Source organism: Eptesicus fuscus, chromosome 5 (genome assembly GCF_027574615.1).
Source record: "Eptesicus fuscus isolate TK198812 chromosome 5, DD_ASM_mEF_20220401, whole genome shotgun sequence".
In the NCBI taxonomy this organism is placed as follows: domain Eukaryota; kingdom Metazoa; phylum Chordata; class Mammalia; order Chiroptera; family Vespertilionidae; genus Eptesicus; species Eptesicus fuscus.
Window position 1 is genome coordinate 66,071,535 of NC_072477.1, and position 25,327 is coordinate 66,096,861.

Sequence of the window (25,327 nt, forward strand, 5' to 3'; positions counted from 1 at the left end):
CTCTCCTCTATAGTTCCTCTCATTTAGTCAGGGGCTCTAATCTACCATGGCAGCAAGCCATCTGTCAGGTAGATTATCACCCAACAACAATTGTGATATTTGACAACAGGTCAGGGACAGTGGAATATTTGAAAAGAGGAGGGAGCCATTTGTCACCTGCATTGAGGTTTTTGAGGGTTTTTCAGAGGAGGGGGCCAGATTGGCAATGAGATTTGATCTGGCCTTATCGCCTCAGTGCAGTCTCCAAATAACAAAAGGAAACATAACACTCTGGCTTCAAGAAACTTCTTAGTCTAGTGTTCTCACTTTCCTCAGCAGTCCTGCTTGGACTGTGGTTCACAAGTATGTTCCTTCTGAAAAGTGACTGTTGTGCAGTATTTGCCATTCAGCAGTCATGATCTTATTTATAGACTGGGGGTAGTTTATATTGCAGTTTTAACTTGGAGCACCTGTTGGATTCTTCCTATACCCTGTTTACTAAAACAGGGCACTCGGGTGATTGTTGACAGCATTGCTGCAAAGGCTGCCCCCTTGGCATGCTGTGGTGGTTTACTTCGCTTACATCTTCTCTCTTTCTGTCCTTACTGATCAATGCCAGATACAACCTCAAAGAAGTATATGAAGGGAAGAGAGGCAGAATAGAGATGTGACTAGACTCGCTGAGCAAAGATCAAGTTTCTGTCTTTCTGTCTTGTTTTCTTTTGCTTTAAGGGGCAACTTTCATGTAGCCAGGAGACTCTTAAGAGGTTGACATTTCTTACCCTTCTGTGTGCTTTTTTCTTGTTTCCTTCACTCATCCTAGCAAGTTTAATTTTTTCACAGTTCTATTCAGAGAAGGTAGAGTCTTTTGAATCTTCCTTAGTGATTTTTTCTACCATCATTTATATCAGCTTGCATCTTTATTAAGTTATCAAAGATCAGAATCTGGCAGAGGGTCCAAAGAAAGATGATGACTGGAAATGAGATGATATTATTGAGACCCATGGACTCCTGCCTGCCTAGATTTCTTTCTGCTGGTCATGTGTTACATGAATTTGATTCCCTTGCTACTTACTGTCCTCTTCATTTGATTTACATTGACTATCCCGTTGATACAGAGAAATGCACTTTTTTTTAGGAAACATCTAAAGCCACGTGCTTCCATAGAAAGCAGCCTTCAGGCTTCATGGTTGTGTGGTTTGTTTCCTTCTCACTCTCCTAATATATGTGTATACCGCAAGGCCTGATAAGAGGAAGTCGAAATTTTTGAGAGCAGTATGTCAAGATATTTTTACTTCTCATATTCCCAGTATTTCATGGAGCCAATAAAAAGTGAACTGCCTTGAACTATAATTGCATTTATGGACATAAAAATTCTTCGTTTGTACCATTCCAAGGTCTAGAGCCAACCACTCTGAAGAACAACCCTATTTTCTGAACATAGTCACACATATGCACCTCAACTGTACTTCGGAGTATTGTTTTCTGAGGAGGCAGAAGTCTAAATCAGTGGTGGCCAACCTTTCAGACCTCACGGACCACCAGGGGTCTGTGGACCACCGGTTGGCAACCGCTGGTCTAAACTGTCATGCATTTTGCTGCTGTTTCCATAAAGAACAGTAAACAGTAGCTTGAGACTGTCATAGTGTATAAAGATGTGGTTGCAGTTGGAGTAGGAGAAAGCTTTTATCATTGGACCAAGGGCTCCTTTCTAGCATCCTACTCAGCCCCTCCTGAAAATGGGAGTACTTACATGATGGTTTTGAGGCCAGGAAAAAGAGCTTTAAAAATGTCTGGATATTTTATATACACATACACGAATTCTTACCTTTCAGATCAGGCCTGGGGTGTAAGGCAACATTTCATGCAATGTCTTAATTATATTTATTTCTCACCCATCTCTGATGGAGAGAAACTGACTTCCTTTGTTCCTTTGAATTCTCAACCTTAGCCTTGAATTAAAACAAATAAATTTTTCTGGCACGTGCTATGAAAACTAGGGTCAGTTCAGGAAGAACTGTGCCATTAAGGAAGGAATTATAGGAGCTGTTTTCTCATTAGCCCAGAACATAATTCTGCAGGGGTCATAAACTAGACCTGGAAATTCATCTTATTAAAAAACTGTAGCGCTTGGAGCGGTCACGCTTCCTAGAGCTAGAGCAGGAATATACGTGTCCTCAGGAAGGACGCGCTGAATGCTTGAGGAGGCAGCCCCTGAGATACTTGAGTTTAGGAAGTTAATGAAGCAAGAAACAGGTTAGCTTATGTGGTACTGAAAGGAGTATGCGTTTCCATTTGTGGGAAAGAGCAAATAGTATGTCATGCTTCATCGCCCCCTGTTTCTGAACCATCAGGAAGGCCACGTGGGTCAAGACTATCTAGGACAGAGCTGACTTAGAAAGCAGGATTCAAGTAGAAATGGACTTGTTTGCCCCCTATTGGACCTCATGACTTTGCTGCTTACGTATTCACAACATGACATTCTATGGTTCTGCATATATCTTGATCCAGGGCTCCTGCCAAAGAAGCTTATCAAAACATTAAAAAATATTTCACTAAGAACTGTGCCTTGCAAACCTCCCAGTTTCAGTCCTGGACTTGGAAGGATATCAGCAAAATGAAAGTTGGGAAATGGGTGAAAGTTTATAACTGAAAAAAGTTGGTTTGTTTTTAAACTAGTAAGACTGCCTAGTAATGAGTCCCAGGCAGGGAGAACGTTTTCCCCTGTCACTGTTCACCGTATTCCTTCAGGCTGAATTTCTAGCTTTTGATTTTTCATTTTGAGACCGTGGGCCCTAAGTCTTTTATGTAAGTTCTGCTGATCTACAAAATAAACAACAACCCAAAGCAGTTATCTTTGAGTGTAAAATTGGCCAGTATGAGTCTCTCATAGGCTGTTTTACTCATCCAAGAGTATGCATGCTATTTGAGATAAATAGAACTGCTCATACTTCTGTAGTCCAGACCACTGCTTGCTTAGCCATTTTTATGGAATTAGCAGATATTGATTGTGAGGTTCTGGTACTCATACCTTAGAGGGTAGATGTTGGCTCTGGTCCAGTATCTGCTGGGCCACTGTCAGGACAAACCATAGCAGGGAAAGGCCCAATTTTTATCCACCTGTTTTGTATTTCAGTATTTATTTATCTATGCTCAACTTTAATTGGGAAAAATATAACTTGGAAATAAACTCCTGTGGAGAAAATAGATGTGATATGAGATGATCAAAGCCTTCTCTTAGTGCTACCTGGATAAGCCAATTTCTGTATGAGCCTGTCTGCATTTTGGAGCTCTAGGGGCCCAGCTTGCTGTGACCCTCTGTAGTTTTACATCTGGACCATAGATGGCACTGCGCCCTAGCAAACTCCGGTCAGCTTCATCCGAGAGCATATTCTGTGGGTTTTGGTAAATGATGCTCTTTCTCTGATTTTTGTATTGTCCTCTGCAGAGACACCTGCAGCTCCATAGTAAGCTAGCTGACTGTTCATATACACCATGGCAGTATTTTCAAGGCTCAACCTAAGATGCTGGGTGCTTGTTAAAAACGGTTCTTAGTGAAAGATTTTTTAATGTTTTGGTAAGCTTCTTTGGCAGGAGCCCTGGATCAAGATATACACAGAATCATAGAATGTCATGATGTGAATGCGTAAGCAGCAAACTCATGAGGTCCAATAGCGGGCAACAAGTCCATTTCTACTTAAATCCTGCTTTCTAAGTCTATTTGGCAAATACAACTTTGCCAAAGCAACATCCAGCACTGAAGGGAGTTGCAAAGCCATCATATATATATGAATGATAGAATTATTCCTGACCTGATATCCCAGTTTATCCACAAACTCCAACACTCTTTGGATCTTTAGTTTTGTTGTAGGTTCATGTTATAAGAGGTTGACCTTTTACCTGGGAAGGCTCACTAAATTATTATTAAGGAAAGTTTAGTTTGTTAGAACAGGGAAGGTAAAACACATAGCCCAAGAATTAGTTGATTTCAAAGTTGAGGTTCCCAAAGGGCTTAGTGGGTGTGGAAAATGTGAAAAAACATCTCATTTGACTCTGACTGTAGGTCACCGCAGTGCCATTGGATTCTTACTGCAATGACCGAAGTGCAGAGTATGAGCGGCGAGTGCTGAAGGAAGGAGGGAGTCTGGCAGCCAAGCAGTGTTTGTTGAATGGGGCCCCTGAACTGGCAGCAGACTGGCTAAATCAACGGTCCCAGTTCTTCCCAGAGCCAGCTGGAGGACTGTGGAGCATCAGGCCTCAGAATGGCTGGTCTTTCATCAGGATTCCAGGTGAGTCCTCTGTTTTCTTGAAATATGTTAACAGCTTTGGCTAGGACAAAACCAGGGAGATGCTCCATGTGGTGGTTTCAGATATTTGGAATTCAAAGTTTTGGGTTTCTGTTTCTTCTTCTGCCCTTAGTAACTAACTTATTGGTAAGTATATTTAAGTAATTTGTGACTTGCGTAGAGAGATGTGTTTTAGATTTGTGTTTAAATACTCTCCTTAGATAAGCTTATAGCTGTGAACGCCACTCTTACAAAAGGGGAGGAGGTAGAAATATACTTGGTAGGAAAGGCTTCAGTCAAGTGAGTATGGTTGTCTTGTGCCATTGCCACGGGAATGAAGGAGAATGTCGTCACTCACAGAAAGCCTAGTTCAAGTAGCGTAAACAGTGTCCTGCATGCGACACTGGAGATCTGGATGATAACCAGAAGGAAAACAGGGTGTTTTGTGTCAAAATGCTAGCAGAGTCCCAGTCCTCCCAGGGTCATGGTCAAGGGGTGGAAGGAAACTAGGTTTTCATCTTTGCTTTAGTGAGACTACTTTTAAGGAAATTGAGCACAGGGGTCATGAGCTCATGTTCTTTGCTTACACCTGCAGGCAAACTGAAACAGTAGCTTAGAGCTGTCTTGTTAGTTTTGGTTGTCCACACTCTCTGATATTTTTATTGTATTCATCTTATTGGCATAATAGCGGAAGTAAACTAGAGATAAACATTCAAAAGAAAGAATCTGCTATTTCTAAGAGATAAGTGGATCAGGGTTTAAGGCCTGGTTTTTCCATTTTAATGTTAAATTTGTCAAGTGTCAAAAGACTTCTGGTCAACCTGCTATAGTAGCTTTAGGGGTGCTGTAAACTGGAAGATACCTTTTGGGTATATGAGCACAGTATTGTAAATGGCCTCATAACTGACTTAGAACATGTGAAAGCAGTGGGTGAAGGTATATTGTTGTAAAATGAGGGGAAACCCCAAGTATAAAGAATGCTTGAGTACTGGTGGGAATAGAGGTATAGAATCCAGCAGATATGGAAACCACAGAATCCCAGGCAGAAGATGAACACAGGTATTGAAAGAAGCAAGACAACACCTTATTTCTTCTTTCTCCTGTCTTCATTCTGGCTGCTTAGTTCCCAGTACAGGAGTAGAAGACTTATTGCTGGCGCTGTGGGAATCTCTTGTGGCTTTTCCTGTTCTTTGAAAGAAAAATGGACCTTGTTTAAATAGCAGGAAGTGTCTGAGTTCTTTTCGCATCGATAAAAAGCACCAGCCTCACTGGCTGTTTACTGTGAGAACCAACCAGCTCCTCACTGACCCTATTGTGCTCTGTAGACTGGCTGGGGCAGGGCAGCAGGGGAGGGGGCCACTGGAAACCTATAGTTTATCTCTTTTCTCTGTACTTTTACATTTTCTGTTTTCCTGGGAAGGGTTGGTTCCATTACAGTCCTTGAGAAACTAACCAAAATCTCCTGGATTTCACACATTGAATGTGTCTTCATGTTCACTGGAAGAAGGATTTACAATCCCTTCAAAAGTCTAGTCTCCTCCCCTTGGTAAAAGGAGATAATTATTTAATGTTACCCTGATTTTACTGCCATGAGATATATTCGTTTTGTCTCTGAGCAGGATCTTAACACTGTGGTCAGTAAGAACCTGTATCAAAGCGAAAATACTATAAGACTATAGGAATATAAGAGAGAATTGTAGGAAAGATTGCAAGAAAGTAAGTCTGCTCATTTCAACATTTTTCTTGAGATAAAGAAGGGGCTGGGCACAGGTTTGACTTGGCAAAATCAGCCTAATTTCTAGGAAATTGTGTTCTTGGCTCTACGCCCTGCTTAGCAATAGGTTGTACTCTAGCCCAATGCAACTTCGCTAGCTCTTAAAAAATTGAGTAACCGCCCCGGCCCGAGTTGCTCAATGGTTAGAGCGTCAGCCTGCTCACTGAAGGGTCATGGGTTCGATTCTGGTCAAGGGCACATACCTGGGTTGCAGGTTCGATCCCTACCCCAGTTGAGGCACAGTCGGGAGGCAACCAATTGATCTGTCTCTCAAATAGATGTTTCTCTCTCACTCCCCCTTCCCCTCTCCATCCCCCCCCCCACTCTAAAAAAAAAATCAATGGAAAAAATATCCTCAAGTGAAGATTAACAAAACAAAACAAAAACGAAAAAATTGTGTAAAGGATGCCAGACCCAGAAGACACCAATGTGTACAAAGAAACCAATTTTTCTGCATATCTTTATAAGGACAAATACTAGAGGCTGACTTCCTCTATCTATCATGTTCATCAGAAAAACAAATGCTGTTCATTATTTAAGTGTTTTAAGACTATTACAGAAGTCTCTTTCTTCTTAGGCCTTTTCCTTCAGGGCAGTCCAAAGAAATCCAGTCTGTCCACTTCCACACCCCCCACCTACACAATAACAGGCTAACAACAGGTACCACTTCTTGCTTCTCTCAGGTGCATCAGAGTTCTACCCATCAAAGTGTATGCACATCGTCATCTCTGAGGTTTCCCAATTCTAGCATCAGTTCATTCTGTTTAGCAAATTAAAATAGATGTGGGAAACAGGAATATGTGACAATCATTGAATCATGATTTTGAGATGAATTGAAACTTCTAAAAATTCAGATGCAAGACATTTGTATAACCTTAAATATTTGTGTTGAGGGAGTATATGCAAATAGAGAGAGATTAGCAGACTGTAGAAATCGGATGAGCTTAGTTTACCCACTCTTGCTCAATGACTGAAAAATATATGGGCTTTTTTTTTTTTTCACCTTGCTGTGCTTTTAATGAGAAAAGAAAGAAACTTATTTTCTAAAATTGATTGGTAGCTCTGTGGGGAATGTTTAGGAGCCATCAAAATTGAGGGACCCTGGGGAATCCAATTAAAGAAGAAGGGTAATTGTGACAAGAAGAAAACCTTGAAGTTGCTATGAAAGCATTGCTCCCTCATCAGACTTGGAATTTGTACAGTTCTCCTTGTCTGGTGCCAGAGAGAGGGCTTAGCAATCAGTTCTGTCCCAGCTGTGGTCATTTGATTGTGTTGGTAAGGAGACCAACAAAAAGAAGAGCATTTCAATAATCTAAACAGGACCAAACAAAGAGGCTGAACAAAGGTGTGTGTCACAGCGTCGGGGTAGAGGGGGTGGAGGGAGAGATGTAGCCTGGCAGCGTTCCGAAGGTGGGAAAAGGCAGGCTGCAGTGCAGAGGAGTAAACATCCAGGGCCTGTGGCTTTGTAGCAAAACAGAGTGGCTGATGATTTGTTATGGTGCTGTCAGCACATCCGTTCTTGTTCAGTTTATACAATAATTGTGCACTTGGCAAATAGTAGCAAGAACTGAGAAATGACCATTGAGAACCCTTGGATTGCTTCACAATTCTGAGGAAAACCATGGATTCAAACCTAGAAACTAAGGATAGACTTTTTTTTTTTTCTTAATAGTTTTCTCTTTTACTTTTAGCAGTTAGTTGTCTGTATAATAACTTTAGCCTTTCTCTGTCCCTTTTTGTGTTCCCCAGTCACTTCCACATATGCTCTTAAATCTCCCAGCCCCTTAAGCCTCATCTCTTCCCCTCTTAATAACAGCAATTGTTCAGGGCATGTTTATGGACCAGTCTGCAAACAGGAAACTCTACTTCCTGAAATGTGATGGGAGTTGAATGATACTGAATGGATAAGATGAAAATTTGTGAGTTAAGTATTCTTTAAGATCTTTGGCTGAAATTATTTTTTTTTAATGGGAAGAGGAAGGAGACAGTACAAGTTAGTGAGTGAAAGCAGCTTCCATTTCACAGAAACCCAACATCAGTCTTTTTAAAAAGCTGAACAAGCCCTAGAGTGTCTTTATTAAATTATAGCTTTGGATAATGGCATTTACCAGCCAACCTATTTGAAATCATCCGGGAGAGTGAATTGAGTTGTTTTTTTAAAGGCAGAAGAGCCGGCTGGTATGGCTCAATTGGTAGGGCATTGTCCCATGCACAGAGAGGTTGCCTGTTCGATTCCGGGTCAAGGCACGTGCCCGGGTTTCAGGCTCCATCCCAAGTGGAGGGAGTTGAGGGGGAGGGCAGGAGGCAGCCGATCAATGTTTCACTCTCACATCAATGTTTCTTTCTCTCTTTCCCTCCCTTCCTCTCTCTCTAAAGTTCAATAAAAATATTTTTAAAATAAAAGGCAGGCCCTGACCCGTCTGGCTCAGTGGATAGAGCATCAGCCTGCATACTGAAAGGTCCCAGGTTCGATTCCAGTCAAGGGCATGTACCTTGGTTGTGAGCACATACCCAGTGGGGAGTGTGCAGGATGCAGCTGATCAATGTTTCTCTCTCATCGATGTTTCTAACTTTCTATCCCTCTCCCTTCCTCTCTGTAAAAAAAATCAATAAAATATATATTAAAAAAAAAAAAAAAAAAGGCAGAAGAGGGTATGTTTATTTGCATTTCTTGGTGTTTAAGTGACTCCAGGGGTTGGCAAGAGCAGGCCTTGTTTCTTTACATTCTCATACTTCCAGAAAGTAAACCATTTAGCCACAAGACTAGCAGAAACAGATATCGAGAGATAATATGGAAAAAGAAACAGCAGGTTTCTCAGGTCACTTACAGAAGATATGACATGGACATCACTTTTAAATGCCCATGTGTACCTGAGTAAGGGTTGGAGTGGGGAAGTTTTCAGTTGCCTGTGTCTGATTGGGAACTATCAGTTGGGAAGGTACCTACACTTCCCTCTTTCAGGATGTTTCTTCCCAGAGCACTATGGGATCACGATTTAACAGTGCTTTGCATTCTCCTCTAGAATACTTTCCTGCTCTCATGATGACACGCATCCTGGTTGCAGTAATTTTGGTTGCATACAGCTTTGCAGTGAGTGATTTTGCTGCTTCAATTAAATACAGTTTCCCCTTCCCCCTTTTCTTCTCCCTAGGCAAGGAGAGCCTCATCACTGACAGTGGAAAGCTGTATGCCCTTGATGTCCTGCTGACTCGGCTCAAGTCTCAAGGACATAGGGTCCTTATCTACTCCCAGATGACCAGGATGATAGACCTACTGGAGGTAGGAGAAGGAACCTTGGCAACCTAGGACACCTTGTAGAAATCAGATATCTACGACTAATGGGAACTGCTTAATGAGAACTCAAACAGCTTTGTGATTTTAATGGGAATTCAAACAGCTTTGTGATTTTACTGTCTGTGAAGGAGGAGAAGCAGCTCCTGGCTGATGTGAGAATATGCATAGGATTTCTGCTTCCTTCCTTATTCCAATGAAATAGAACACCCCCTATTCCCTTCCTTTACTAGGGAAGAAATTCCCTAATTGTAAAGTACATCAGAGCCTAGGAATTTCTTGAAAAGTCCTCTGAAATTGTATATGGAAAATAAGATTTGAGATTTTTTCTTTAGGTAAAAAAATAGAAAGCGGCTATTCATCTTGAGTTAATGTAATGGTTCTCAACTTGACTACATATTGCAGTCCCTTGGGGGACCTTTAACAAATACTGATGTCTGGTTCCATCCCCATAGATTTTTATTTAATAAGTTTGGAATGAGGCCTAGGCATCAGGACATTTAAAAGCTCCTAAGGTGCCTGGCTGGCATGGCTCAGTGGTTGAACATCGACCTATGAACCAGGAAGACACAGTTCGATTCTAGGTCAGGACACACACATCTGGATTTTGGGTTCAATCCCCAGTTGGGGCATGTGCCTGAAACCCGGGCATGTGCCTTGACCCGGAATCGAACAGGCAACCTCTCTGTGCATGGGACAATGCCCAACCAATTGAGCCACACCAGCCGGCTCTTCTGCCTTTTAAAAAACTGCCAGTTTCAGCCCAATCCCCACAGGCCAGACCGAGGGACTCCACCGGTGCACGAATCCATGTACCGGGCCTCTAGTATGCATATAAGATCTTTGATTAATTTCTTTCTGCCCTCCCCCCTTCCCTCTGAGATTCATCAGTCTGTTCCATGTTTCCATGCCTATGCATTGAGCGTCTGCCCCCTGGTGGTCAGTATGCATCAGAGCTACCGGTCGAATAGTCGCTTAGGCTTTTATATTATTAAATGTAGTGTTTAGCCCCAGAATGCTATTAGCAAACCAAACTTTCTGGTTTGTATGATAAGTAGGTTACCTATTTCTAAATGATGGAGAATGCTTATGTGACTGTAAGAGAGGTGATTAAGCCATTGTGTTTGATGTAAATCTTGACTGTATTAAAGGTCCTAATACCAGTAATTTAAAATAAAAGGATTGCTTGCATCTTTAATGTTCTGTTCAAAGCAGATGATGCCAACAGCCAAAACAGTCCTTCAGTGGGGCTCTTTTTAGATAAAGTGCATGTGGGCCTTGCCCTAGAGTCAGGGAAGTATAGATGAAATAGTGATCTTCCTGCTAAGAATTACAGAAAAGCAGTATGTTAAGGATTTTGTAAGGGAGATGATGAACATTCTTTCTCTAAGATTATATGAATATGTTATAGAATCATAAAAGTTGATTCATATTATAGGAAATTCTAGGAAAGTGGGTAAACTGCAAAAAAGCTAGCTCTGGTAGATGAAGGTGAGTGTGGGTGGTTTAAGTTTGATATAGTCCTACATTTTAGTTCGTCATCTTGTATATTACACACTTCTAGTTCCTCGTAAATATTACTAAAATAAGTAAATCAAAGTATAACAATGAATTTTGTTCAAGATGAGTGCTTTAAACTTTATCCCTACAGTCACTTCCAGTCTCTCTCTAATCCAGCAGGTTTTTTGAAGGGGAGGTAAACTTTGTGGGTAGACTTTGCAAACAAGGCAGCATGAAGACCTTCTCTAAATGTAGTTGCGTCTCTATGAGGAATTCTGAATTAGGGAAAAGCAAATTCGAAGGCTGAATTTCATAACTGCTAACATTCCTTAGCCATATGTGTAACATGCATCTAGGAAGCTGAAGCCAAAAATGTTGCTGTTGTTTGTATGTTTTACTGAAAAATTAAAATGAAACTGTTGTTTAGATTTCTTAATACTGTTCTGTTCTTTCTCCTTCTACGTTAAATTTCCTAAAAGTTCATTTATTTTTTTCTTTGGTCTATTCATTTAATATTTACCCAAATGAACCACATTCTGTATTCCAAGAGGTTAGTACGTAAATGAAATTTATTTTGTGGACGTAGAATTACAATGCCCACAATGTTTAGTGTATGTCTTATCATTTATTGAAATGTGGATCTTGGAACAGTCCAGGATTAGGTCTACATTTCTTTACCTTTTCAGAGTAGTGTGGGTTTACTTTCATAATGGAATCTTTCGCTGTAAACATTTGTTAGAGTCATTTCAGTTTTAAAACATAACTGGTGCGTGAACCTAAGGGGCAGGTTTTAGAAAGGCCCTTCTATATACGTGCTTTCCCTTAGTACGTGTAACCTGTTCTTTAAAGAAATACCTTGACCCTCACCTTGTGTGTTGTGGTTTTTAAGATTTTTTTTAACTTTTTTTTCCAGAATTCTCTTTTTCCCTTGACATCCTGTACCCTGTATGTCAAAGAGGGAACAAAAAGCTTTCAATAGAGCCAGAGTTAGAAACTCAGACGGGCATTGATGCTCTGTTGTGGAGCTGTGGAGCATGTCAGCATCTCTTTCATACCTTTGGGGTTTTGTGTTCAATGCTTCAGCCTTGGCTATCTATATCTGGGACTCACAGAACTAGAAGACAATAAATGTTCACATATTTCTATATGGCCAGGTTTCCATTTTGTGAGCAATACTAGATCTAGGCACTTAATTTTTGCTCAGTATTTTCTAAAGTGATCGATAGCCTCCTTCTTTGGGCAAAAGTCTGACTTTAATTTAAATTTCTTACGAATATATCAGATCTTCTTCCAAATAGAATTCTGTATTCTGAAATGTTTTATCCTTCCCCATGGTATCCAAATAGTATTTCTGGATAGTGGATATAAAAGGAGACTGCTTAATTTCCAGGGCCAAGAATTTTTAGTGTACCATGGGCAGAAGTGAAGGACATAAATAGGGGAGCATATGATAGATTTACTGAGTCACCTGTAGGGCCTTGGCTGGTGGGGGTACTGTGGAAGCAGGCAGGCCCTGTGCAATTGGGATGGTGGTGTCCAACTTTATGTCAGACAAAACTTTTCATACTACCTTCATTTTTACCCTAGTTTGGGTTGTTGCAGAGAGCTTTTAATTCTCTGCAGATGACTTACATTATCTCTGGGTCATCTCTTTTGAGATTCATTCCTGATGCATCAAGTAACTGAGTCTGTAGTGTAAGGAAATAAGCCTCAGTATTTTCTATGAAATACGACAAAGGTACTTGGAAAGGTTTAGCCAGCTGGTGCATGTATGTGGTGTGATTGCTAAGTACTAAACCCAGACAGATCTTGAATTGCACCAATATATGAAAATAGTACAACGCAGAATTAAGTCCAGATAATCTGTAACTAATAATGACATTTGAGACACTGGGTTGTATAATTTGCCCAGTCAGCAAGTACCTCACTAGGGAAGGATTCATCCTAAACAGACATTCTATCATTTATGAGCTGGCTTCTCTTAGAGCTTCAAGTTACCTTTTGAAGCTGTGATTCTGAACATACCGGAAAGCTGGGTATTCTAAAACTGGAATATAAAGCAAATTGCAATCACTGTTGACTAGCATTTTCATTAGGTCTTAAGCATGGTAGAAGGACATGTGTCAACTTACAATCACCCTATATCCTGTTTAGTTCACTTCTTTTTTTTTTTTTTTTCTAATATATTTTATTGATTTTTCACAGAGAGGAAGAGAGAGGGATAGAGAGTTAGAAACATCGATGATAGAGAAACATCGATCAGCTGCCTCTTGCACAACCCCCACTGGGGATGTGCCCGCAACCAAGGTACATGCCCTTGACCGGAATCGAACCTGGGACCTTTTAGTCCGCAGGCCGACGCTCTATCCCCTGAGCCAAACCGGTTTTGGCAGTTCACTTCTTTTTCATGCCAACTGTGAGTAAGACATTGAGCTAGGGCAGATGTAAATATCAGTTCACTGTGGTCTTTGACTGCTAGGAATGTATCTTGGGGTGGGAGGCAGGCATGTGTGTGTGTGTGTGTGTGTGTGTGTGTGTGTGTGTGTACCTATATACATATCACAGACAAATAACTCAAGTGTACCGTGAACTGGTGCCAAAAATACTGAAGCATAAACATTGCTGAACATAACAGGAGGATACATTTATTTCTAACTGCGTCACTTCAGGGAGGCTTTACATACACAGTGACATTGGAACTGAACTTAAATAGAATTTCAGCCATCAGGGAGATGTGCATTCCCGACTAAGGAAGCCAGGTGTAAAAAGGCACAGAGGTGGGAAGGCAGATGACATCTGGGGGAGTAGTGCACTGTGACTGGTGCATGGGGTATAGGAGAAAAGGATATAACACAAGTAGTGTGAAGGCAGGTTATGTTGGACCCATGAAAGCCTCGTGATTGGGTCTTGCTCCTAAGGGTTCTGTATTAGATATAAGAGGGATGGCTGCCATATTTCATTCACTTGGTGCAACTTACCTGGACAACAGAGAGGTTGTAATAGACATTGAGAGGAGCCTCACTTTTTGCTGGTGATAGACTCCAAAGATGTAAAGGGACACGTCCAGGAAAATAGTTACACCACATCTGCAGGTTTGTGGATCATACTGAGTCTTTCCTCCCAAAACGTTTTATGAAAGTGAAATTGCATTAAAATGAACATCAGAGGCAACTTTGAAATGGAAAAGAAGTGTCAGAATGGAAATTCATGTTATAGATATGTAAGCATTTTTCTTTATTTTTTCAAGTGCCCAGGTATCCTTTCTTTATGATGACGATGGATGGGGGTTATGAACAAAATATACTAAAAACCTTATGGGCTTCTCTCCCTCCCCTTCCCTCCCTCCGGCCCCCGTACCCCCTTTACACCCTAGTGGTGGTGTGCTTCTGTTCCATTTAAGCAGTAGAGGGGTTAAACCAAAGGCTTTAGAACAAGCATGTCAAACCGCCACAAGTTTGACATGCTTGCAACAAGTCTACCTGAGTTCCAATCCTAGCTTCATTACTGCCTATGTCACTTTAAAGACCTTTCTTAATATCTGTAAAATGAGAGTAACAATAATAACACCTCCCTTTGAAGGCTATGGTGAGGATTAGATAAGCAAAACCAGATAAAGTACGTAGAATAGTGATTGTCACTTGGTAAATGCTGTATAAGTGCGAGCCATCATCGTCACTACTACTTTAAGATGAACCTAGTCACTTGATGTTACACCATTGGGTATGTGAATGCTTGCTTTTATTTAGTACTAGTGGCCCGGTGCACGAAATTCATGCACGGGGGGGGGGGGTGTTGTACCTCAGCCTGGCCTTTGACCCTCTCCAATCTGGGACCCCTCAGAGAATGTCCAACTGCCGGCAGTCAGACATCCCTTTCTCAATCCGGGACCGCTGGCTCCTAACTGCTTGCCTGCCTGCCTGATTGCCCCTAACCACTCTGCCTGCCGGCCTGATCGACCCAACTGCCCCCTTCTGGTCTGCTTGCTTCCAGCTGCCCTCCCCTGATTACCCCTGACTGCCTCTGCCTTGGCCCCACCATCATGGCTTTGTCTGGAAGAACATCTAGAAGGTCTCCCAGTCTAATTAGCATATTGCCCTTTTATTAGTATAGATAGATAACTTGTATTCTAAGACACTGGTTTTCAAGCTTGTGGAGTGGGTTAGAGAATAACAGACCTAGGTAGAGATTTATAAGATTTTACTTGGAAAAAGGTATTTCAGTGCTTTAAAAACAGCATAAGGATATGTTCTACAACAGTGTTTCTCAGACTTAGGTGTACTTACAAGACACACACGTTAAAATTAAAATGCAAATTCTAATTCACTAGGTATGGGCGTGCCCCTCTATTCTGCATTTCTAACACACTTCAGGTGTTGCCAGTACTCCTCATCTGAGGGCCATATTTGAAATAGTAAGATTCTGTAGGAGGTTTTCTTAGCTGCTGATACAGAGCACCTATTGCAATCATCTTTGGAGCTTTTTAAAAATAAACCTGTCCAGCCCTGGCTGGGTGGCTTGGTTGGTTGGAGCATTGTGCTGTGCACCAAAAAGTTGCAGGTTTGATTCTCAGTCAGGACACATACCTAGGTTACAGTTCGAGCTCCCATCTAGGCATGTGTGGGAGGCAACTGATCGATGTTTTTCTCTCACTTTGATGTCTCTCTCTTTCTGTCTCTAAAAATCATAAAAAACATATCCTCAGGTGAAGGTTTGAAAAAATAAAAATAAAAAATAAACCAGTCCAGGCCCTAGCCCAGACCTACAGACTCAGAATTCCTGGGGTGGGTCCATGCACAGGTATTTTTAATCCTGGTTGAGAATCACTACTTAAATGCCAAGAGTACATCTTGTCCAAAACCCCTTTGGCTTCTTCAGTAAATTAATTAATTAGTTATTTTATTTATTTATTGCTAATCCTCACCTGAGGGTATTTTTCCCATTGAACTTTAGAGAGAGTGGTAAGGGAGGTTGGTAAAAAGAGGAGGAGGAAGAGAGAAAGAGAGAGAAACATCAGTGTGAGAGACAAACATCGGTCAGTTACCTCCCACACTTGCCCCAACCAGGGATTGAACCCACAACCTGGGCATGTGCCCTAACTGGACTCAAACCTGCCACCTTTTGGTGCACAGGACGACGCTCCAACCAATTGAGCCACACTGGCCAGGGCTATATCAATTTTTAAAATAAAATTTCAAAAATGCTATGAGTACTAGCAAATTTATTAGAATTTGTGTTTTTATTTTAACAAAATAAAATTTAATTTGGCACTAAATCATTAGATGTTTTTAGGATCGCTGAACTAAGAATGGGAATGGGCACAGTTCTTAAAATTAACAGAAGAAATTAGGCATTTTTTTCCAGACGAACATTTGATTAAACATCTCTAAATGGCCTAGACTTTTATTTTTTAAATATATTTTTATTGATTTCAGAAAGGAAGGGAGAGAGAGATAGAAACATCAATGATGAGACAGAATCATTGATTGGCTGCCTCCTGCATGCCCCCTACTGGGGATCGAGCCTGCAACCCAGGCATATGACCTGACTAGGAATTGAATCGTGACCTGGTTCATTGGTCGATGCTCAACCACTGGGCCACACAGGCTGGGCAACAGCCTAGACTTTTGGAGATGTGGCTAAGTAACTTTGATATAGCCAGAATTTGTGAATAAAAGAAATATTAAATTTCTTTTCTTAGCTCAGTATTAATCTCTTTTTTAAATACATATTTTTATTGATTTCAGAGAGGAAGAGAAAGGGATAGAGAGATAGAAACATCGGTGATGAGAGAGAATCATTGATTAGCTGCCTCCTTCACAACCCCTACTGGGGATCAAGCCTGCAACCAGGTTATGTGCCCTGACAGGGAATCGAACCGTGACCTCCCGGTTCATAGGTTGACGTTCAACCACTGAGCCACGCCAGTGGGACTCTGCCTCTCTTTGATTATCAAAGTCCTTACAGAACTACCTGGAGACAAATAGATATAGTAAAAAAATATATATCCTATATAATAAAAGGGTAATATGCAAATTGACCAAACAGCAGAACGACCAGTCACCATGACACACACTGATCACCAGGGGGCAGATGCCCAACGCAGGAGCTGCCCCCTGGTGGTCAGTGCGTTCCCACAGGTGGAGCGCCACTCAGCTGGGCTGACAGCTGGTGAGTGCAGCTGTGGTGGCGGGAGCCTCCCCCGCCTCCGTGACCGCGCTAAGGATGTTATTGCTGCCCAACTGCAGCTTAGGCCCGCTCCCTGCCATTTTGGTTTGGTGATTTCATTTTGTTTATTTTTTTGTTTATCCTGAAACCTACAGAAACCTAGAGAAATAAGATTAGTTTCCAAGTTGATATTGAGAGTGGTTGTAGTCTTCAGGTTACCCTGGATTTTTACATGTTGGCAGTAAACTCACAAATTAAATTCCCATACTTTTGAGATTGGTTTCTCCTCATTCTGGATATAATGACTTGCTCACAGTATGGATGAGGTAGAAAGTGAGTAGATGCTTGTGGGAATTGGAATACAGTAATTTTCATCAGACTAATTATATCATTTACTCTTGATTGGCAGGAATATATGGTTTACAGGAAGCATACCTATATGAGGCTTGATGGCTCATCCAAGATCTCGGAGAGGCGGGACATGGTTGCTGATTTTCAGAACAGGTAATTTTAATAGGAATTACAAAATCTTCATTTGGTTTTCCTCTAGAGCTTCAGATGATGAGTTTTTAAAAAATACCAATACATTTCATATTATTAAGTGATCATGATAGTTCCTGCCATTTTAAGAGGTAGCTAAATCTGCTTATAGCAGTTCAGATCTGTGTGTCTGTGAGAGAGGAAAAAAGGAATGCTTGGTAATTTTTGTGTTTGAAATCTGCTTTCTTACCAAATCAGTGCTTATTTCTTTGGACAATAAAATAAATGATTTCTGAGTATGAACCAAGACCCTCCTTGTGTGGGTAATATGTACGTAGAAAAAAGGTGCTAAATGTTAACAGTGGCTATCTCTGGGTGTTAACTTATTGTTAATCTTAGTTCATTTTTGCTTACCTCTTTCACTTTGTATGAGTTAAAAAAGAAAACCTTCCTTTTTCCTGCTTTCCCTCTAGCATTGTAGTACAGTGCAGTATGACAACTTGCAAGTAGTCCGTAATCTATTCAGATGGCAGCTCTCAGTTTCAGTACTTCTCCTACCTGATAATGAGCCTATGAAATTTCAAATGCTGCCTGCTGGATGCTGATGGCTCACAAAGCCATAATTATCCTAAGTGCAGGTTCTCATTGTAATAAGCAGAGTCTGGTTACTGCTCTCTCCAAGGAGAAAGCCAAGCTCTGCTAGTGACAGGTCTGCTGAACTCCACCCTTAATTTTCTTCCTTAAACCTGAAGAGCTAAAGAATAGAGTAGATCTTACTGTTCTATAAATCAGAACATTCTGAATTTCTGGCCTATAATTGTGTAGTCTGTTACTATTTTACTTTTGAGTTCTTGGGAAGAAAATTAAGCACATAGCCATTTGTATTTAGGTTACAATTATTTTAATTTCTTTCCGTTTTAATGCATAGTTTACTTCAAATGTAAAAATTTCGCATAAAACAAATCCATAGTTCAACATAGAATGTCCTCTGATTGAAAGTTTTTGCTATTGCATGATCCTTTACAATAGAGCATAGGTAAGGAGATATATCCTGACATTTTGGTTTACAGTGTATATTTGTGTAAATTAAAACTATACATCTGAATTTAGGAGGCTGTTTGACCAACGATGGAAGGGAAGATCTACTTTGTACCTATTTCAATTTGTTACATGGGTGCAAGTATGTACCTGGCCTAACCTAGCTTCTCACCTAGCAGAAGCTATCAGTAGATTTTTAAATTGATTATTTGAGACATGTGTAAGCATAGTAGTGCCTCCTAGTCTCACCACATTGTTATGAACTGCCCCCCCCCAAAAATAAAAAGTTTACCGGCTGATCTTCATCTTCTCATGATTCTGAAATAAAATGAAACATATTTTACTTTGTCCTTACCTACTCCAACCTAATAGCTCCAATAGATAAGAATCTTACATACAAGATGTATAGATTATATGTTTTTCCCAGGGTGCCTTTAATTTCTCTGAGCATGGCAACACCTCTGTGGTATGGGCACACTGTTATGAGGTGGCATGAGTTGTGTGTTAGAAGAAACTCCAATGAGTATTTCACCTACTACTGTTTGTGCTTATTTTTCACTAACATGTTTGATATTATACATTTGAGGATCTCATTAACAGCAAAGCTATTATTTTCCAGTTACAATTGGCATTGTTATATTTTACAATGAAACTAGTGTCCCAGTGCATGGATTCATGCACATTGAAAGGAAATTAATTAGAAGAACTATTTTAATATTGCTATTTGCCCTTTCTCTGTAGAAATGTCAACCAAATTCACAGTTGACAATGATAGATGGAAACACACGTGTGCAATTGGCGCCAGCGAGAGCTTTATATGTGTCGCGCATGCACAAGTCAACTTAGCCTTTTATATATATACTAGAAGCCCGATGCAGGAAATTCATGCAAGGGACTCAGCCCATCGCAGCCCTGGCTGCCACGCAGCCCCGCCCACTGGTCTTTCAGGAAGGTCATTCTGGAAGGTTGTTCTGCCCTCTGGTCTAATTATCATATTAGCTCTTTATTATATAGGATAGAATAAACTTGCTTAATTAGACCTGCTTTCTGATTTAGCTAAACTTTTTCCAGCCCAGTGAAGCACCCCAACTTCTCTTTCAGGTAATTGTTAGCAACACAGCAGTAAATATCAACATGAAGCAGATTATCATTGTAGATCATGCAGGTAGAACAAAGGGTAAAATATTTAACTGCAGCAGTGTTTGACTATATTCTGCACAGTGAGAAAACCTGAAGTCATTTTCAAGTTCCACCATTTCTTACTTCTCTTCAGTGGGGTCAAGTTTCTAAACTTTCTAAATCTCCATTGTCTTGCTAATGAAAACAAAATAGGATTCTACCAAGTCTCCTATGTACCTACTCCAGGACCTCTGTGAGGATCAAATGAGATGAGGCACGTGAAAACGCTTCACAAACATTTGGTTAAACTGTAAAATGTTTGCACCTGGCTATAAAGCAAGTCAGGTTCCTGGGCTGAAGAAATTCCATGGAGGCTAATTGCTAGGGAGAGGAAGCTGGGTGTTGCTATGTGATGTCATTACCCAGCACCCACAGCAACCATTTCCGGGCTGGGCTGGGCTGTGGGCCACATTTTGCGCCACGAGGTCTTGGCTGCGATTTGGTGGGTTTGATTCCCAGTCTTTCCGGGGTGGTTGGCTGGGCCTGTGTCCCACTTGGGGGAAGCTGAGTGTTGGTTTGTCGGCGCCAGGTTCGTGGTACCGTTTCTTTTTAAATGGCCAGTGCGCATCATGGCAGCTCCTGTGTTGAGTGTCTGCCCCCTGGTGGTCAGTGCGCGTCATAGCTACAGGTCGGACGGACGGACACTTAGCCTTTTATATATATAGATGCCTATTGAGGAAAATTTGAGAAATAGTTAATGAAGAAAATAAAAAGCACCCACAATCCCATTACTATTAACATTTTGGAATATCCCTCTAGCCTTTTATTTATTATTTTTTACAATATATTTTTATTATTTCAGAGAGGAAGGCAGAGGGAGGGAGAGAGAGAGAGATAGAAACATCAGTGATGAGAGAGAATCATTGATCGGCTGCCTCCTGCACACCCCCCCACTGGGGATCAAGCCTGCAACCCAGGCAGGTGCCCTTGACCAGAATCGAACCTGGGACCCTTCAGTCCTCAGGCTCACACTCTATCCACTGAGCCAAACCGGCCAGGGCTCCCTCTAGTCTTTAATGTATGTTTGTGGTTATACTTATAGGTTGATACCATGTTATAGATATGATTGTGTGTCCTGATTTCTTCCACTTATCATTATAATATAAACATTTTCCCATATCATTAAAAAAGTCTTTGTAATCATTATTTTTAATGACCAGTGTTCCATTATACTGGGTATACTATAATTGTTAAAAATGGTGAGTGAGCCCAGGCTGGTGTGGCTGTTGGTTGGCTGTCATCCTGTGCACCAGGAGGTTGCTGGTTTGATTCCCAGTCAAGGGCACATGCCCTGGTTGTGGGCTTGATTCCTGGTAGGAGGCGTGCAGGAGGTAGCCGATGTTTCTCTCTCTCCCGCTCCCTTCCTCTCTCCCTCTAAAAATCAATAAACTTTTTTTTAATGGTGAGTGCATATCTTTGTTTATAAAGCCTTGTCACCATTTTAGGTTATTAATATAGATTCAAACAAGGTAAATCGTGAATGAAGGGATGTGAACATTAAAACTGTGCATTTTGTCAGATTGCTTTATAGAAATTTCTACTGGTTTAGATTCCAACCAGAGCTGTAGTATGTTGGCTTGTCATGATTTGGATTTCTGGGTTGTAGAGCTACAGCTGTTCTTCTAGCTGACCCAATTCCCAGAAAACTGGACTATGAATTTAGAGCTCAGTATATTTTAGTGACCTTTTTAGTGGAAAAAAAATCAGTAGATATATCTAATTAATGGTTCCTAAAATCTTTTATTTAACTTGTGAAGCAATTATTTGGGCAATCCCACTAGCACACAATAGTTTTGAAAATCTTAGCTCTAAAAGAAGGGTATTTTCACCATTAAATTATACTATTCTTTACTTAGTAAATATCTTATTTTGCACAGCATTTCTGGAAAACCTTACTTGAGCTTCCAAACGCTGCAGCTAAGAAGTACTTAGAGAATAGTGAGGTGTGTTTTTTCTTTTGTTTGTTTGTTTGTTTTTTAGCAGTGAGGGTTTTTTTTAGTCAACATTTAAATAATAACTTTAACACTCTGCATCTAATATTAGACAAACTGAAAAAACAGACTAAAATCTCTTTCCCTGCCTACATTATGAGCTAGATTACAGTTGGGATAGGAAATTACAGATGACTCAGAAATAATCTCCTGTGTCTCACGTATAGGAATGAACTGTGCCTGTGCTGACCAGAAACTTACCCGGCAGATTCCTCCAAATTGGGGTGGGGGTTGGAGAGTGGAGGGGAGTTTTCAACTTACAAATTTGAGTGGTTACAATAGGCCAATATAGAGAAATAGACAGGTGTTTTTGAAAACAAAAAAGCATGCCTTGCCAAATATTTCCATTATTATTCATGAAAAGACATCAAAAGAAAAAAATTGTAGCTTCAGCTGGAAAGCCCTGTGGCTCAAAGGTCAGCCAGAGTAAACAAGAATTCCTATAAAAAGCCATTTACATTCCCTTCATACAAGATTTATTTATGAGGGATCCTTCCAGGAAAGAGTCTGACTGAGACTAAAGACTGTTTGCCCAGGATGTCCTGACTGGGCAACATTCAGAACATGTGACCAGTGCGTGATCCTAGAAGCCATTCACAAGTTCTTTGCTCTGGTGTGCCTTATTCGTGGCTTCACTTCTTTCTACCCCCATGACATTTACCAAATGGACCCCCCCAATTATCTGATCACTCACGGTGGGCCTTTGGAAAACATGAGAAAAAGTGAGTGTGGTGTGGACTTTTCTTTCTTGGTGAGAGTGTTGTAGAGCTCCAGTGTTGTCTCATTCTGGCTCAGCAAGTCTTTATTTACATGCCCAGCACTATTTGGGTATTTTAAAGCAAAGTGGCCTCAGTGGGTCATTAACTAAAGAAGAGTAAGAGTGTAGCTAGACATGTCTTTACTACATGATTTCATAAACCATCTAGAAGCCTGGTCTCTAATCTAAGGCCTTATTCCATCAAGGACCCTTAGTTGATATCCCTTTTCAGCCCTCTAGAGGGCACCCAAACCATCATGTTGCCTTAAGTTTTGCTAATTTATTTTTACCTAGATTCCTTTCCCTGGTGTTTTGTTTTTTTTCCTCTATGTATAGTCCTTGTGTATAAGTGATGACCAGATCTTGGATCTTATCTCTCTGACTGTCCAGACTCATTTTTCTGCCTCTACCCCTTCTTTTATAGTGGTTACCAACTGCATTCTCCCTCCCACCCTGTCTCACCCCTGTTTCCCAGCCCCCACACAAGCTCAGCTTGTGGACTTCTTTCAGATTTACCAAAAAAATTCTAGCCATTGGGTGACTCCCATCAGCTCTCACACAGTATTGGAGAGAAGCCTCTGATCCCTAATCCCACCTCTGTACCCACCAAAGCAGGAGAGAGAGATGTATGGGGAAGAGCAGTCTTCTCAGGGCCAGAGTGGGAAGGATTGTCCTATAGAGATTAGTACAGCCTAGAAAGCTCAGTTTTTATTTGAAGATTTATTGTGGTTAAGTATTCTCCTATGGGCTGTAAGGTATCAAACTTCCATTTACATCATCCCATATCTGTGGGAAAATGTGTTTATAAACTGGCAAATGCCTTTTAACTTTTTGGTTTGCCCTGTATGATTTAACCATAAAAGAGACATCTAATAAGTTATGTAAATAAAATTATGAAATGTTAAGATTCATGATAAAATTCAAGGATAAACTAGTAGAACTTTTGTAAGAGTATAGTGCTTTTGGAATCATGCCCTACAAGAGGCCTCCAAACATGCTCTGTTTGTTATCCATGCGTGCCTCTAGGAAAGTTGTGTTTAACTAAATGCAGATAATGGACAGATTTCTACTAGGACCTGTCTTTACAAATTAACCAGGATGCTTATTTCAAAATAACTCCCTCTCTCATATTCATGTTTGCGCTTGCTATGTCATCAGTTAGCTGCTTCAACTGTATTCAGAGCATCTATATTTTGTATCCAGGAAGTAGACTTTCAGCAGCCAAGTGACTTTATCAAGGAAGAACAGCATCTAGGGATGAATGCATCCTGATGTCAACATGTTTCCATATATTTTTTTAGTTGAATCTACAGAATAAAATTCATTTTACATTGGGATTTAGTACCTGTATACCATCTCTGAAATTTCACAAGACAGTACTTTTCCTTGTGACCTGTAATGATGTATTGTAATTTTTTGTTGTTAATCCTCTCTAAGGATATTTTTTCCATTGATTTTCAGAGAGAGTGGAAGGGAGGTTGGGAGGGGGAGAGAGAGAGAGAGAGAGAAATATCAATGTGAGAGAGACACATTGATTGGTTGCTTTCTCATATCTGCCCTCCTCTTCTCCCCCCCTCCCGACTGGAGGCCAGGATCAAACCTGCAACTCAAGTACATACCCTTGACTAGGAATCGAACCTGCGACCCTTCAGTGCTTGGACTGGCGTTCTAACCACTGAACCACGCCGGCCATGACTATGTTTTCTAATCTGTTCTATTTCTTTTGTTTTTTTATAGTTTAAAATTTTATTTACAAAACTTCATACTATAATTCCACTTGCATTTTAATTGTATAATACATTATAGATATATTTTCACATGAGTACATAGCACTATACTATGTCTTTTTATTTTATTTTATTAATTTAAATTCTGTATTGTTGAAAGTATTACATATGTCTGCTTTTCCCCCCCATTGACCTCTTCCCACTCGCTCCCACTCCCCAGCACATGCTCTCATCCCCCTACTGTCTGTATTCATTGGTTATGCTTATATGCATACATATAAGTCCTTTGGTTGATCTCTTACCCCCACACCCTTCCCTGCCTTCCCTCTGAGGTTTGACGGTCTGTTCAGTGGTTCTGTGTCTCTATATCTTTTTTTGTTGTTGTTCATCAGTTTATGTTGTTCACTATATTCTACAAATGAGTGAGATCATGTGATATTTATCTTTCTCCTGCTGGCTTATTTCACTTAGCATAATGCTCTCCAGGTCCATCCATGCTGTTGCAAGTGATAAGAGGTCTTTCTTTTTTACAGCAGCGTAGTATTCCATTGTATAGATGTACCACAATTTTAAAATCCACTCATCTGCTGATGAGCACTTAGGCTGTTTCCAATCTTAGCTAATGTAAATTGTGCTGCTGTGAACATTATTTAATGTGGTCCAGATCCACCAAACTGATTTCATGACCAATGATAGGTGTGACCTACAATTTGAATAACACCCATCTAAATGAATTTCCAGTTGTATTTCTCATTATAGTCATGAAAAAAAGGTATGCAGCTTGATTTAGAGCAGCGGTCGCCAACCTTTCGGACCTTGAGAACCACCGGTTGGCGATGCTGATTTAGAGGGCAGTAAAGTTTGCTCATTAGTATAATGCAAACCTTTAGAAATATTCTAGAAAATAACATTGGGTGGCAGGAATGTAAAAATGCGAGATAATCTTAAAAGTTTATGTTATCTGCAAGAACTGGGCTCAGACTGAGCCCCTAATTGTATGTGTATATATAGATAAATCTTATAGTCAGGGCCTGCTTTCTGTAATCTGGCATGGCCTTGTTCCTAGAAGATATTCAATAAATATTGGTTGCCTGAATGAATGACAGTGGTATCTACTGTTTTATTTGCAATTCTAGGTTTCTTTAAAGGGACATATAAT

General features: G+C 40.6%; 1 protein-coding gene across 1 annotated transcript in view; it reads left to right on the forward strand.

The window, feature by feature from the left end:
* The window catches only part of INO80 (INO80 complex ATPase subunit), a 152,021-nt gene that overhangs the window by 97,797 nt on the left and 28,897 nt on the right, over positions 1 to 25,327 (forward strand). The window contains exons 26-28 of the mRNA XM_008143018.3: positions 4,043 to 4,268; positions 9,192 to 9,319; positions 17,406 to 17,500. Coding sequence (XP_008141240.1) covers positions 4,043 to 4,268; positions 9,192 to 9,319; positions 17,406 to 17,500 — 449 coding nt within the window. The remainder of the gene's footprint in view (positions 1 to 4,042; positions 4,269 to 9,191; positions 9,320 to 17,405; positions 17,501 to 25,327) is intronic.